This window comes from Diadema antillarum, unplaced genomic scaffold, assembly GCF_040938485.1.
Source record: "Diadema antillarum isolate AM-2024a unplaced genomic scaffold, OU_Dant_1.0 seq00000215_RagTag, whole genome shotgun sequence".
Lineage (NCBI taxonomy): Eukaryota > Metazoa > Echinodermata > Echinoidea > Diadematoida > Diadematidae > Diadema > Diadema antillarum.
Window position 1 is genome coordinate 63,561 of NW_027271270.1, and position 12,878 is coordinate 76,438.

The 12,878-nt window shown below is 41.7% G+C and overlaps 1 protein-coding gene across 1 annotated transcript in view; it reads right to left on the bottom strand.

The window, feature by feature from the left end:
* Positions 1-341: 341 nt before the first annotated feature.
* The window catches only part of LOC139729014 (forkhead box protein O1-like), a 35,880-nt gene continuing 23,343 nt past the window's right edge, over positions 342-12,878 (bottom strand). Inside the window, exon 2 of the mRNA XM_071639939.1 lies at positions 342-4,918. Within this exon, the coding sequence (XP_071496040.1) occupies positions 3,653-4,918 (1,266 nt within the window). The 3' untranslated portion in view covers positions 342-3,652. The remainder of the gene's footprint in view (positions 4,919-12,878) is intronic.

Genomic DNA, 12,878 nt, shown 5'->3' on the forward strand with positions numbered 1-12,878 from the left:
ACATGCGGCCCTCACTGCAGACATACATGTACAAAGTACATCATGCAGGCCCTACCCTAGGACATGCTACAGGTACATCATTCTGTCATAATCCCCTATTTTTCCAGGACAATTATTTCACTGACATATTGAAGAGATTTAAATGATTATAATTTGGACCAAAGTTCTCTTCAGCTTTTGGTGTCAAGATTGTGGTCGCAAGTGACTGTACAAAAGTGGATTATACCAAACACCATTAAAAGTTTAAAAAAAGCCACTGCACACTGAAAAAAAAGGTGAGGATATTGTAGATTCTTGACCATGCCCCCCCCCCCCTCCAGACAGCAATGTACATTGGGAAGGATGCCCATGATGGCTTTGGGTGCCTATGATGGTCATGGCACTAAGTTGTTAATAAACTCTGGCATTTACTGTGCTAGCCATCAAAAGCAGACTTTAATTTGCAAAATGTAAACATCTGCAAGATTTAGAACATTATCTTGGTATTAATCTCACCAAATCTGAAAAGGGCATTGCATGATCTTATAAACATCTTGGAAATATAATGTAAGAAGCTGAGCATCCTACAAAAACATCCAGAAACTCATCCACTGCTGCACTTTCTGGAGGAAGCAGTTGCTTTGCCCTACAAACAACAGTACAAAGCAGTGTCCCGCACTACAGAGATTGCTCAGCATCGAGCGGGATGGGGAGGGAGCTGCGGGCCTGGACTATAGATTAGCCCACAGTGAGGAACTTGAACGTGTCTAGCCTACATTCCGCGGGTACCATCCCCTGCATTATCTATTCCACGGGCTAATTACTCCTGGCATGGGCACTGAGTGAAACATCCCTTCCCATGCTCCCCCACTTCCACATCGGGATGCATCACATTGCTATGCCTGGACCCATTTCATGTTTGTTTGTGCACTGGTTTGCCATTTGCTGTGAATTCCTTTAAATATTAAATGGGGATGGAATGGGAAGGGGAATATTGACCGGTTCATGGTTTCTCCCATGCATCCAAGACATTGAGCCTCAGCTCAGCCTGGATTCAATCGCGGGGCTTGGCCCAACAACTTTGCATGTTACCAAGGAATGGGGCTGCAACCTGGTTTGACTGGCTAAATCCCACCACCACGCCATGCTGTACATGTGAACAATTTAATTAATGTCGATCTTAAATCTTCAAGACGACAAGTATTGAACTAGTATTTTTGAGGGAAAGGGAGGCTTGCTGTGATGAAAACAATGATAAAATCTAAATGGCAGGCAACTGGGAAAGCTTAAAAAATATCCCTTCTGAAATTGTCAAAGGATAGAGTCATGAAGATGGATGAAACCCCTCACTTTCCCTTCAAATTCGACCCAAGCCTGGGTGTGAACAGGGTCTAAGCATTCTACGCAAAGCAAGCATAAATGAACACCTCATCTTTCCCCTGTACAAACTGGAACCAGACATGTTGGAACATGCACATTAATATCATCGTCACCTCTGGAATAGATTCATCAACACATTGATCACTCGTGCCTGAGCAAGTAGGTCATCTTGTTTACCATGTCATGAGTCTTGGGCCTACAATACACTGAGACTTGCTCTACACCTCTACCAACTTGTAATGACAGCGAATATAAGGGAAGGAAAACCAAAGATCTTATTGTAACTGGATGCTGCCATAATGCATGTAGTTCCACATAATGGTTATGGTTAAGTACCTAAAAGCAAAGTCTGCATTGGGGTCATGGCACAGTTCTCTGGTCAACATCGCAACCTGGACCATGCCATGACCACGGGTCCGTTCCAAGACAGACTGTGCTTACAACTATAACAGCAGTCAGCATTTAAGGAATGCAGGGAGGTGACTCAATTGTATATCATGTCCCTGTCTCATGCTGTAGTCAATCCCAGAGAAGGGGCACTTTCCATTCTTCCTTCTGCATCCTACTACCCAGTTGAAAGCATGATCTTCAGCATATAGCATGACTGTTTCATTCCAACACTACTCATCTATTTCATCTGCACATCCTGCAAACGACAGCTCTACATCACATTCCAGAAGAATGGGCATTGTCGATGGCACAACTTGAGAGGTGATTTCTCTCATTTTTTCTACCAATACAATCCCCCCCCCCACAATCTCCCTCAGAGAGCCACTTTTCAGCATCCCCCACGGCGGACCGACCGAGGGTATCCTCAGAGATGCGGAAAGATGCAAGGAGGGCAGGAGAGGGGACGAGAGAATACATAATGAAGTCAGGAGCAATCTGGGTTGAGGAGGTGGTTAGAATAAATGCATGCATGATGAGGGCCGGCAAACTGAGGTAACCCATCCAAGGACGCACTGGAAACGCTCGCCGCCTCCGACAGTGACCCAAATTCGCCTGCGATTTCTCGCAAAGTTTGAGAGGCGCCGATGAATTATGTAAGCCGTGACTTTTCAGAACCGAAAGAAAAAGAAATGCGGCAGACTGCTTGTGTGACTTGAGTGAAACACACGTTTGTGCAAACTAGAGTTTCATTTAAACTTAGTCCATACATCCATGAGATGAGGCTACACTATTATATCTTTCTCTTTAACAAAAACAGAAAAAAAAAACACAAACTCAAAAAGGCTTGCAACATATGGTATAATGGGTCTAAGAGGTATTTGAAAACCCTGCAAATGAAAATCAACATCCAATTTTCGACGGGACCATATTCAGTAAATGTAGGTCATATACTGGGCCAAAAGCCTATTCAATACATTTCAAATTGCAGGTTTCTTTCTTTCTTTGTATACTCTGAATATGCCTTTTTGCATTGATTTTGATATAACCCCTGATGATGCCTTTCTTCAATAAATTGTGCATGGATTTACATGATGCAATTCTCTAGATAGCATTTGGACATCTTAGTTTTAAGAGAACACAGTTTTCAAAGCTCTTCCTGAAGCACTTGGAGATAACACAAAATGCTGTAACATTTCAATATATACAGGAAACGTGTGACAGAGGCCTGATCCTTGTATCACATGTACACATATAACAGCAGAACCGCCCCACATCTCCCCCATAACTTGTCCCTCTAGTCAGGGAAAGATATCAAACAGGCTTGTGTTTGTGCTGGTCAGGATTTTAACGATGTCATCAAGCTTCTTTTTTAGCTGTGCACACAAATGCTACGCTCCTATCGAGGAGAGCCTCCAAGGCTGCGATATCTTCATAAAGTTTGCCACCCAGGGTCAGGAAAGAACTTGCTGGGACAAAAAAACTGACCCCATAACTGGCAATCTCTGTAACAATAATCATGGTGATGATCATCATGCAATGCTGAATGGCATGATACTCATGGTAACTCATTCTGGGTATGGTTGAAGGATGCTATTAAGAATTGCTACTTAACTGTTTCTATGGAACATAAATATGGCTAACAAGTAAAGCTGTCAGTGCCACCACTTAATTGAAATGGCTCAAGAGAAGGACTTTTGTCCCAACTTTGTATGCAAAGTTTTCCAATTTTTTAATGAATATCTGGTGCAAAACTGTCCAATTTAAAGACTGTCTTGCACCATTGAAGCAGTGTTCCCTTAAAAATGCCCCTACTGAAGGTTACTGTAGTGCTAAATCACAGAAGAAATGTTGCACAGCTAGTCTTCCATAACTGACAGGCAAAAAAGAGTGCATCACTTACCTTTTAGTGGACCCAGCTTGGCGGTGCCATTGTAGGTGCTGTCGTTCCTATCGTCCCAATGTTATCAAAGCTTGCATCAGGCCGCTCTATTAGATCATGCTCATTGGAAAGAATGTTTTCCACGTCAAAGTCACTCCACTCTCTGAGGGAGTCGACCTGCAAATGCTCCAAATCGCTGGGGAATCTATCCACATGGCCCATGCAAGGGTGCCCAGGCTGGACGTGGTGCGGCATGTGGGGGTAGTGGTGGGGAGTCCCTCCGTTGGCATAGGCGAGATGTTGGTGGCTGCCGGAGTGGGAGCCGCTGTTGTTGAGCAGCAAGGCCAGGTTGCTGCTGCTCTGGCTTTGGGACTGGATGAGGCGGTTGGGCGACGGATGCATCATGCTCTGCTCGCGGCAGCTGGGCATGGGCCGCGACGACTGCTGCTGCTGCTGGCGCATGAGGTTGGACTGTGGGAACATGGGGTCTCCCTGAGAAATAATGGGTTCGCTGCAAGGCGGCATGCTGCTCTCCTGCATCATTCTCGTGAAGCTCGGTTGTTGCTGCATGCCGTACTGGCTTGGCGGCATCTCCTGCATGGGGGAGCACTGCCCCAGTGGGCTCACCGCCGGGGTGCCCTGCTGAGAATAGTATGGACTCTGCGCGTTGCTGTGGACAGGCGACATGTCTGACCCACTGTAGCTCTGGGGTGAGAAGATGTATGTGCCGCCATTGTTGTTGGCCAGGTGCTGCGAGCGGATCGCCGGTTCAACACTGAGACTGGAGTCTAACGTCATCGCCTTTGCGAGTTTCGCGAGCTGATCTGTGGACGGGTAGGGGTCTGGACTGTCGTAGCTCTGGGAGGATTGGAGGTCTTGGAAGGGAATGGGTGACATCGGGGGTACCTCCCTATCGTGCAAGTCCAGTTCTGGGTGGGTTGTCATGATGGGTGAAAGGCGGCCACAGCTACTGGCGTTTGAGCTCGCCCTGGACCTGAAATCTGCAGTTGCGAGGTTGAACGGTAGGGGACTTTGTCCCTCTTCTCCTTCTAGCTTTGGCGTGGGGCTCGTGTTGCCCCACTTTGCTCGCTCCTCAAGCACCTTCTTTTTGACTCTGCCCCTCTTTCTCTCATATTTTGAGTTGGTTGTGTCCATGCTAGAGGCTCTTCTGCGCGATGACTTTCCAGGCTTGGCATCAGGGTTGATCATCCACCAGGAGCTCTTGCCCGTTCCCTCATTCTGGACGCGGACGAACCGGCTGTGGAGGGACAGGTTGTGTCGAATTGAGTTCTGCAGAAAGGAGACAAGATGACATGTATAATCAACATCTGGTGAAAGAAGCTATCAACACACATTCTCAACCACTATTTATATATGATTCCTTGTAATTTTCTGACATATTAGAGCATTTAAATGTATATTCATCACACACAATTTATCTAAGGGGAAAGAGAGAGAGATTGATGTATTAGATTCCAAAAACTGGCTTTATACTGGTTTATCATATCTTGCTATGCCTACAAAAGAGAAGCCAACCCAATCATTTCTACATTCAGAAATGTGGACATTTTTTCTTTCTTTGAATTATTTGCCATAAACATGTATGCCCAGTAACAGACCTCTCTTTTTTTCCCCATCTCTCTCTCTCTCTTTCTCTGGCAAGATGCTTTCTAATGGATGGCTACAAGGTACCCGCCATATTCCAAGGCTCAATTAGGTTGGAAGTGCACTTCAATTTCAGTTGTCACTCAATATTGATACTCCATGCACAAATGTACATGCAGTTAAGGACCTCTTGTTTCGTAATTTCTCCCCCACGCAGATTTTTCATTACTTAACCTGCACATTATTGATGACCTTACCCGCAGGATTGGCAGTATGTCTTGTTAGCCTGCATGATTTGCAGACTATGAGCACTCCTACAAAAGAAAAATCTAATAAAACAATAAATTGTAGATTACATTGATGTAAAAAAAAGAAGGTGAATACAACAACCACAGTTTCTGCAGATATGATACTGCAACAGGTGGAACTGTTGCAGCATCTGCCCATAACGATATGAGAGCATACACAGCACTGAATGTATGCTTTACTTTGTGGAAGAGGCCTGCTAACTCATAAACCTATTCATGACATCAGGCTTTCACGGGAGGCTACATACTGTACGGCCGGTTGATTGGGAGGGGGCAGGGAAGGGATTTAGTGATCTGGCTACACACAAATGTACATCTCTCTAATGTTGTCACACATGGACGATCAATTGTTATTATCTATTCACAAGAAGAATAATGGGAGAAGAGAGGCACAAAGTATATTAAAGGGATCGTATAGTTTTGGTTGAGACCTATAATTTCAGGTTTCTAACAATTTTTGTGGGATTATTGAGAAACCTCTTATGAATTATGAAATAGCATGTAATTCCATGAGGAATTCAATGTTTATTTGATGAAAATTGGTTTTGAAATGGCTGAGATGATATCCAAAACAGAGCCATCCTAATAAAGTGTGGGACCCACATTCTATTATCATTGTTTTGCTTTACCTTGTTTTTGTATGTTTCAGCTATTCCAAACCTGATTTTCATCAAAAAAACTTTGAATTCCTCTTAAAATGGTATGCTCTGTACTCTTTCATAAGTGTTTTCTTGGTATCTCGCAAAAAAAGTTAAAGCCCAATTTTCATCTCCACCAATACTGTACCATCCCTTTAAGCATGGTAAAATTGTGTTTTGCTAGCAATGTCAATCCTACCTTTCTCCTCCTTTTTCTTCCTCTTCATCTTCCTTTCTTACCGTCTTTTCCTTTCTCCACCCTCTCTATCCTTCTCTCATCCAATCACCACGTGTACAAATGTACCATACTTATCATTCTGAATTCTCTCACTCCCCCTCAATCTCTCGCTGTGTCTCTCTTGAAATGCTGAAATACTATTTGTGGGGTGATGAAATGTTCAGTGCATTGCCGTATTGTGTAGTTACTGTGCCACACACAATGGCCGCACCTCTATGCTCATTACTGGGTATGCCTTGCGGCAAGTGAATTACACACTGCACCACTATAACATACAATGTGCAAGTTACTGATATGTGGGAAGCAAAACAAAAAAAATAATATCTACAGAAATAAATAATTGCATGAAAATAAAAATAAAAAATCGCTGTGAAAATGTACAAGGAACAATCACAACCCCTACGTGCATTGTAGCATGATCAAGAAACTACCCCGACACATTCTGCAACCTTTCTTTCTTCTTTCTCCCTTTCAAATTGTACTCTCACACTGCTGTTAGTCAAAAATTGATACTCCATTGAATAATCATACAAAGAAAGGCATCAACATTGCTTACATGTACATCAGATTAATACACTTCAATAGGCGATTACATTATACTGTACATCCTTGGTAGTCACGCTCACATTCTCAGATTTGCACTTTCCACGGCTATCATTCCACCATATTGTCATTATCACTAATTACTACAATGTAATTTGAATTCATCATAACATTACAATGATTGTACACAGTTGTATAAGAATGTTTGAGTGTTGTTTGAGTGGTAGTTTGCCCGTTTGGATTGCATTGTTGATGTTTTAATTTGTCTACTGATATATGAAAAGTTTAAGACACAGACATCCCTAGAACTTGAGAAGCATGACTTGCAATACTGTAACACCAGAAATTTTTGCATGCATTTTAACTTCGAGAGAGCAGATATTCCCAACATTAAAATAAATGCAAAAGTTCTTGTCTACACTATCCTGCTTTGGGTGCCAGTGGCGATTCGCAAAAATTTCATGCCGTGAGAAAGTCTGTCAGCTCCAATTTGCGAAAATTTCATGCTGCGAAATTTTCTTGCTTTTAGTTCAGTATTTTGTTGCTTGGTTGGTGGGAAATATTGACAAACATGATTCAAGATGTCAGAGTTCAAGCCACACGTGAGAATGACATACATTTGTAGAATGTGGACACTGCTGGACATGTACAATTGTTGCAAATTTGTCTTTTCACGCATAGAATAACAATCTTTCTTTATCCATTACACTTGTTCAAAAAAAATAGATTCTTTTCTTTGCCATATTGCATACTGACATTTGAAACGAAACAAAGCAAATAGTTCAACAAAATCTACTAAGAAAAATCACAAGAGGATCATTAAGAGGCCCTACAAAGTAGCTACAGTGTACAAATGCATGACCAGGAGAAGCACTTTTGAATAGTGCATACATTTATAAGGACACTTCCCGAGCAAGAGATTACAGTGATAGAGTTGAAGTTATGAATAGTAAACACTTATTATTGGGATATTTCAGTTGCTGCCTATGAAATGGAGAGTGTCCTGTTGTTATAGAGAGTCTTGAAAAGATATTAACAACTTGTGTGATATAAAGAAGAAGTAAAGTTTATTCACACACCCACACACACACATGAGTACAAAAATAAAACAAGCCCATTATTTTTGTACAAAGTTTTGTACCGAGCTGGGGTTAAGGACCTTGTGTGGGTTCAAAGTGATCCAATGTCATTTACATCCAGATTGACTGGATTATGATTTGGCACTTTGATCTTTCAGATCGCAATGCCAGAAATAGAAAAACAGCTCATAAAGCATCATTTTTAATTTTTTTTTTTTGTAAGAGTGGAACAAAATACAGTGTATTGAATTACAATGTACTTTAGGTATGAACTATTAGAAAAGATATACTTGTGAATGTACACATTTCCGTGCACTTGTGCAGCCTACGTTCTGTGCATCAGCTCCGCAGTGTATCTCTCTAAACATTTTGACAGCTCTCACGTTTCAGCTAGTTTCAACTTCCTTCTTCCATTAGTCAAAAGATAAACAGATGACAGCTCCTTCTTGATAGCCACGAACACCGACTTGGCAAACAACCCTTCGGCTTAATAGTTTGTTCTTTTTCCTTTAGCTTCCTTCAAAGTTTTCAAATAAAATACCATTCTGTCACATTTATTACACAAAGAGCTAATTGATCCCTACTATTATATACTATTAAAGGACAAGTTCACCTTCATAGACATGTGGGTTGAGTGAATGCAGCAATATTAGTAGAACACATCAGTGAGAGTTTGAGCAAAATCGGACAATCCGTTAAAAAGTTATGAATTTTTTAAGTTTCTGCTCAGTCACGGCTGGATGAAAAGACTACTTTAGCTTGTGATGTCACATGAGTACAACGATATAAAGAAAGAATAAAGAAAATTCAACATATTTCCATTTTTCTCGCATAACAAAAGAACACTCCACTTCTCTCTTTCAGAAGGCAGGGGGAATAATATTACCCTTAACATACGTTAGTAGCAAGTCGAAGAAATGTGCACTTTATTCAAAAAGTAAAGTTTTGTGAAATTCTCTTTTTATTTTCCTTATATAGTTGTACGCATGTGACATCATACACTGTAGTAGTCTTCTCTTCCAGCAGTGACTGCGCAGATACTTAAAATATTCGTAACTTTTGAACGGATTGTCCAATTTTCCTCAAACTTTCACTGATGTGTTCTACTAATATTGCTGCATTCTCTCAATCCTTATGTGTATGAAGGTGGACTTGTCCTTTAAAGTGGTGTGAGCTCCCATGGTGGAACCTCATACGTCGTGCAAAACAGTTCAGCGAGTTGAGAAGAGTCCCCTTTCACTGGAACCGGAGAGGTCTGACACCGTCATAAGAAACAGGTGGCCGTATTGCATCCTTCCAAGTGCAGCATGCTCTCATTCTCTTTTGAATACTGGATGTTACACACCATCACAGAGCACCCCCATCCTGACATGAAATACTAACGACTGCCATATCTTACGAGCATTCACACACTGAAGCCATTCTACCAATCAACACACTTTGAACATTTGATTTCAAAAAAAAAAAAAAGAAAAAGAAAAAATAATCGAGAGAGAGAAAAAAAGGAGCATGGCGTGGCTGCCTTAATTAAGCGGGCAGTGGGCTGTGGCAAAGAGGCATGCGATCAACACATTACCCTGCATTATCGATTCCTTAGATTAGTCGCGACAACGCGCCATGGTTAGCCGCATCTACTCATTTATGCAAAGGCGGTGGCAGGTAATTAACCACCACTCAAATCGTTAATGACTTGACCTGAATACAATAAATGGCTGGGAAAACTGTGGGCAATAAACGCCAAACATTTAGTATGCTAATTGGTAAATGCAGCTCAGGAAGGCCACTTGTTTTGTTTTTTTCTTCTTCTTTTCTGGATTTCACTGTCAACTCTTCGATCATCCCTATCCTATTCAGAAGCATGCCTGTGATATTAGTCCATCCCACATTCTGGCAACCCCATTTCCAAAAAGTCACTAGAGGTCGTTCTCTGCTCAGCAAGTCATACATCACAGAAAGAGCTGATCACTCCATTCCGCAGAAGGTCACACACTCCAGCATTTGAACATTTCACAAAAGTTCGATCTCACAGAGATGACAGATCATTTGGGCAGGCAGAGAAAAGCAAAGAGACTCTGCTGCCATTTTGTTGTTGTTTTTTTGGATAGCAAATGCCCTTGAATACACTTGGATAGGATTTTTTTTTTCCACAGGTTAGCTCTACAAGCCCTAGAACCCACTATATCATATGAGTGATGCACATGTATCCATAAACTCACTAATGTAGCAGCCTATTACAGAGCTGGATATGTTGGCGTATGTCTAGTAAGGCTAAAGAGACAAATAATCAGCTCACAGCTAATAACTGCGTAGCAGAACAAGCTCAACGACAACAGGAGGTCTTTTGCAAAAAGCCTCCGGAGAATACACGTGATTTTCAACCGCACATGTCCACACACGTCTACATGTACATATCTGGATAACGGCAACGGCGTGTGAACAAGCGAGCAAACCGATTTCTGGTTTGGCATTGGGAAACAAAATCAAGACGACTTTCCTAGGAATTTCCTCCTCCTTTGCTCCACGTGACTGATGCTTATACACATGTTGATTCCCGAGTCCAAGTGAATAGCCTGAATCTCTCCCTGCTGTCTGTGTGTCATAACAACGCGGTAAAATGATACCAAGCCTTGCGGTGGCCACCAATACACCAACAGCATCGTTTAAGCTACCAGATCTGCTGCCATTGTCTTCCGCGGTAATTGGCTGTAAACAATTCAGCTTCACGGAAAGTTGACACCACGTACGCACTCTACGTGTGATGCCAGTCGAGTCTATCATGGCCCTCTACAATATGCACAAGTAGTCATCACAACAGATATTATTTTAATCTCTTCTGGACTGCACTGTTGTCAGGCAGGTTCCTTCTGACAATGGACTTCAATGGTAAAATCTGTAAATGTGTAGTTGGGAGAGCCCGTTCATGCTCAACATTCAGTCAGTTACACAATGCACAGCCCATCTCATGAAACTTGAATGGGAATATAGGTGAGTGATAACACTCGTGCTCACCTGAGTATCATTATGTTCACCTTCCATGCATTCTTGCAGACTCTTACCTCAGACATTGTAAACTTACGTAGGGGGGGGGGGGGGGGCAGCTTTGAGAGCTGAGGGCATGGTGTACATTTGTATGGCTCTGCTCTGGAAGTTTAGGCCCCCATTTGGACCTGTAAAAAGAAGATTTTTATAGATTTCTTGGTGGGGGGGGGGGGGGTTGGGCCCTCCTGGAAGTCCCTCAAGGTGGGACATAGTGCCCATTTGGAAAACAAAACAAAACAAAACTGAGAACCTATCCCTCTAGGCATGCTACAAGTAGGACTACCTGCCAAGTTTGGTGAAAATCGGTTATGGGGATTTCAAGAAGAAGATGAAAATGTAAAAAGTCTATACACGATGCAAGACGCACGCCCGACGCCAGACGAAAAGCGGTCATAATAGCTCACATGAGCCTTCAGCTCAGTTGAGCTTTTAATGATGCCTTTGAGCAAATGGACAAAAAGGTAAACCAGACAACATGCTGTAGGTTCTACAGTGAAGATGACAAAGGAGAACTTACAGACAAACTGCATTATCACTGTTCCTATTATCATCATTCCTCAAATTCTTTTTTAATGCATAATTGTACTGGTCCCAGCAGCTCTGCTACTATAAAATGTGAGCCAATTTCTATGTCATTACAGGAGTGTGTCTACACTATGATGAACTTCTGAACTTGCAAACTTTGTGTAAAGTGTGTTGACCTGAACACAACCTCCCTGGCTAGAAACAGTACACACTAGAATCTATGCAGTGAAACAATCAATGAGGATTCAGAACTATCAATCTTCTCTGATGCAGTCATGCTTACAGTCCTAGGCTGACTTGTCTGCATACAATACTTCCTGGGACTGGCCAGTGATATTTTTTTTTTTGGTCAAAGAACCATACAGCATTCAAGGAGACTATACATTATTAAAAACATCTCCAAATGTTACATGTGCCCTCATTTGAGCATGCTGTGGTAATCAGAGGTTTTGCCTTATGCTCATTCTCACAAGCATCACCATCACCACAAAAAAAAAAAAAAAAAGATGACCCAGCAAAACATCACACCAAAGTTGGCAGTATGCTCAACTATTAGAGTATAATGAAATAGTAAACCATGTGTAAAGAAGCTATCAAGCTGGCTGTCTCAATCTAAACACCATAGCTCTCACTTGACTCGATTTTTTTTTTTCTCAATAGTTTAATACACATGCTCAAAGAGTGACAGGAAGAGAACCCAGTGAGCAATAGAGAACACACAGGAAGCTTTATCAGACATGATTGATGAGCTGCATGTTGTAGGTCATTCCAACTGTTAACATCTTGTCTCCGTTTCGTTTCGTTTTTTGTTTGGTTTTGTTTTTTGTACTGTAAGTGGATATGATTTACTTCAGCCAGCCGAGGAGCCAGGTTCATACGGACAACCAAAAAAAAAAAAAAAAAAAAATGGAAAAAAAAAATAAAAAAAAAATGACAATAATTCCCCCATCACATATGACTGTAAAAGGTCTAACAGTGTGGCGGTGCTATCTAATTTCTGTAACAATGTGTCAACATTGCTGTGTCAGCGGAGCACAGTGCGAGCTCTACGTGATCGTACACAAAAAAACATGGAGTACTATCTCTATCTCCAAACTACCAGTTTTGTATATTTTCTCAGCAACTGTAAAACGTTGATAAAAGATATGAAGTTATAGGCTTTAAGAATACATATTCTATTGTGAAGTGACAATGTTTTAGTCATAATGAAAAGCAAAAAAAAAAGTAGATGTGATTTAAATACTGCATATACTCTGCCTGTGCCTGCTGCACAAT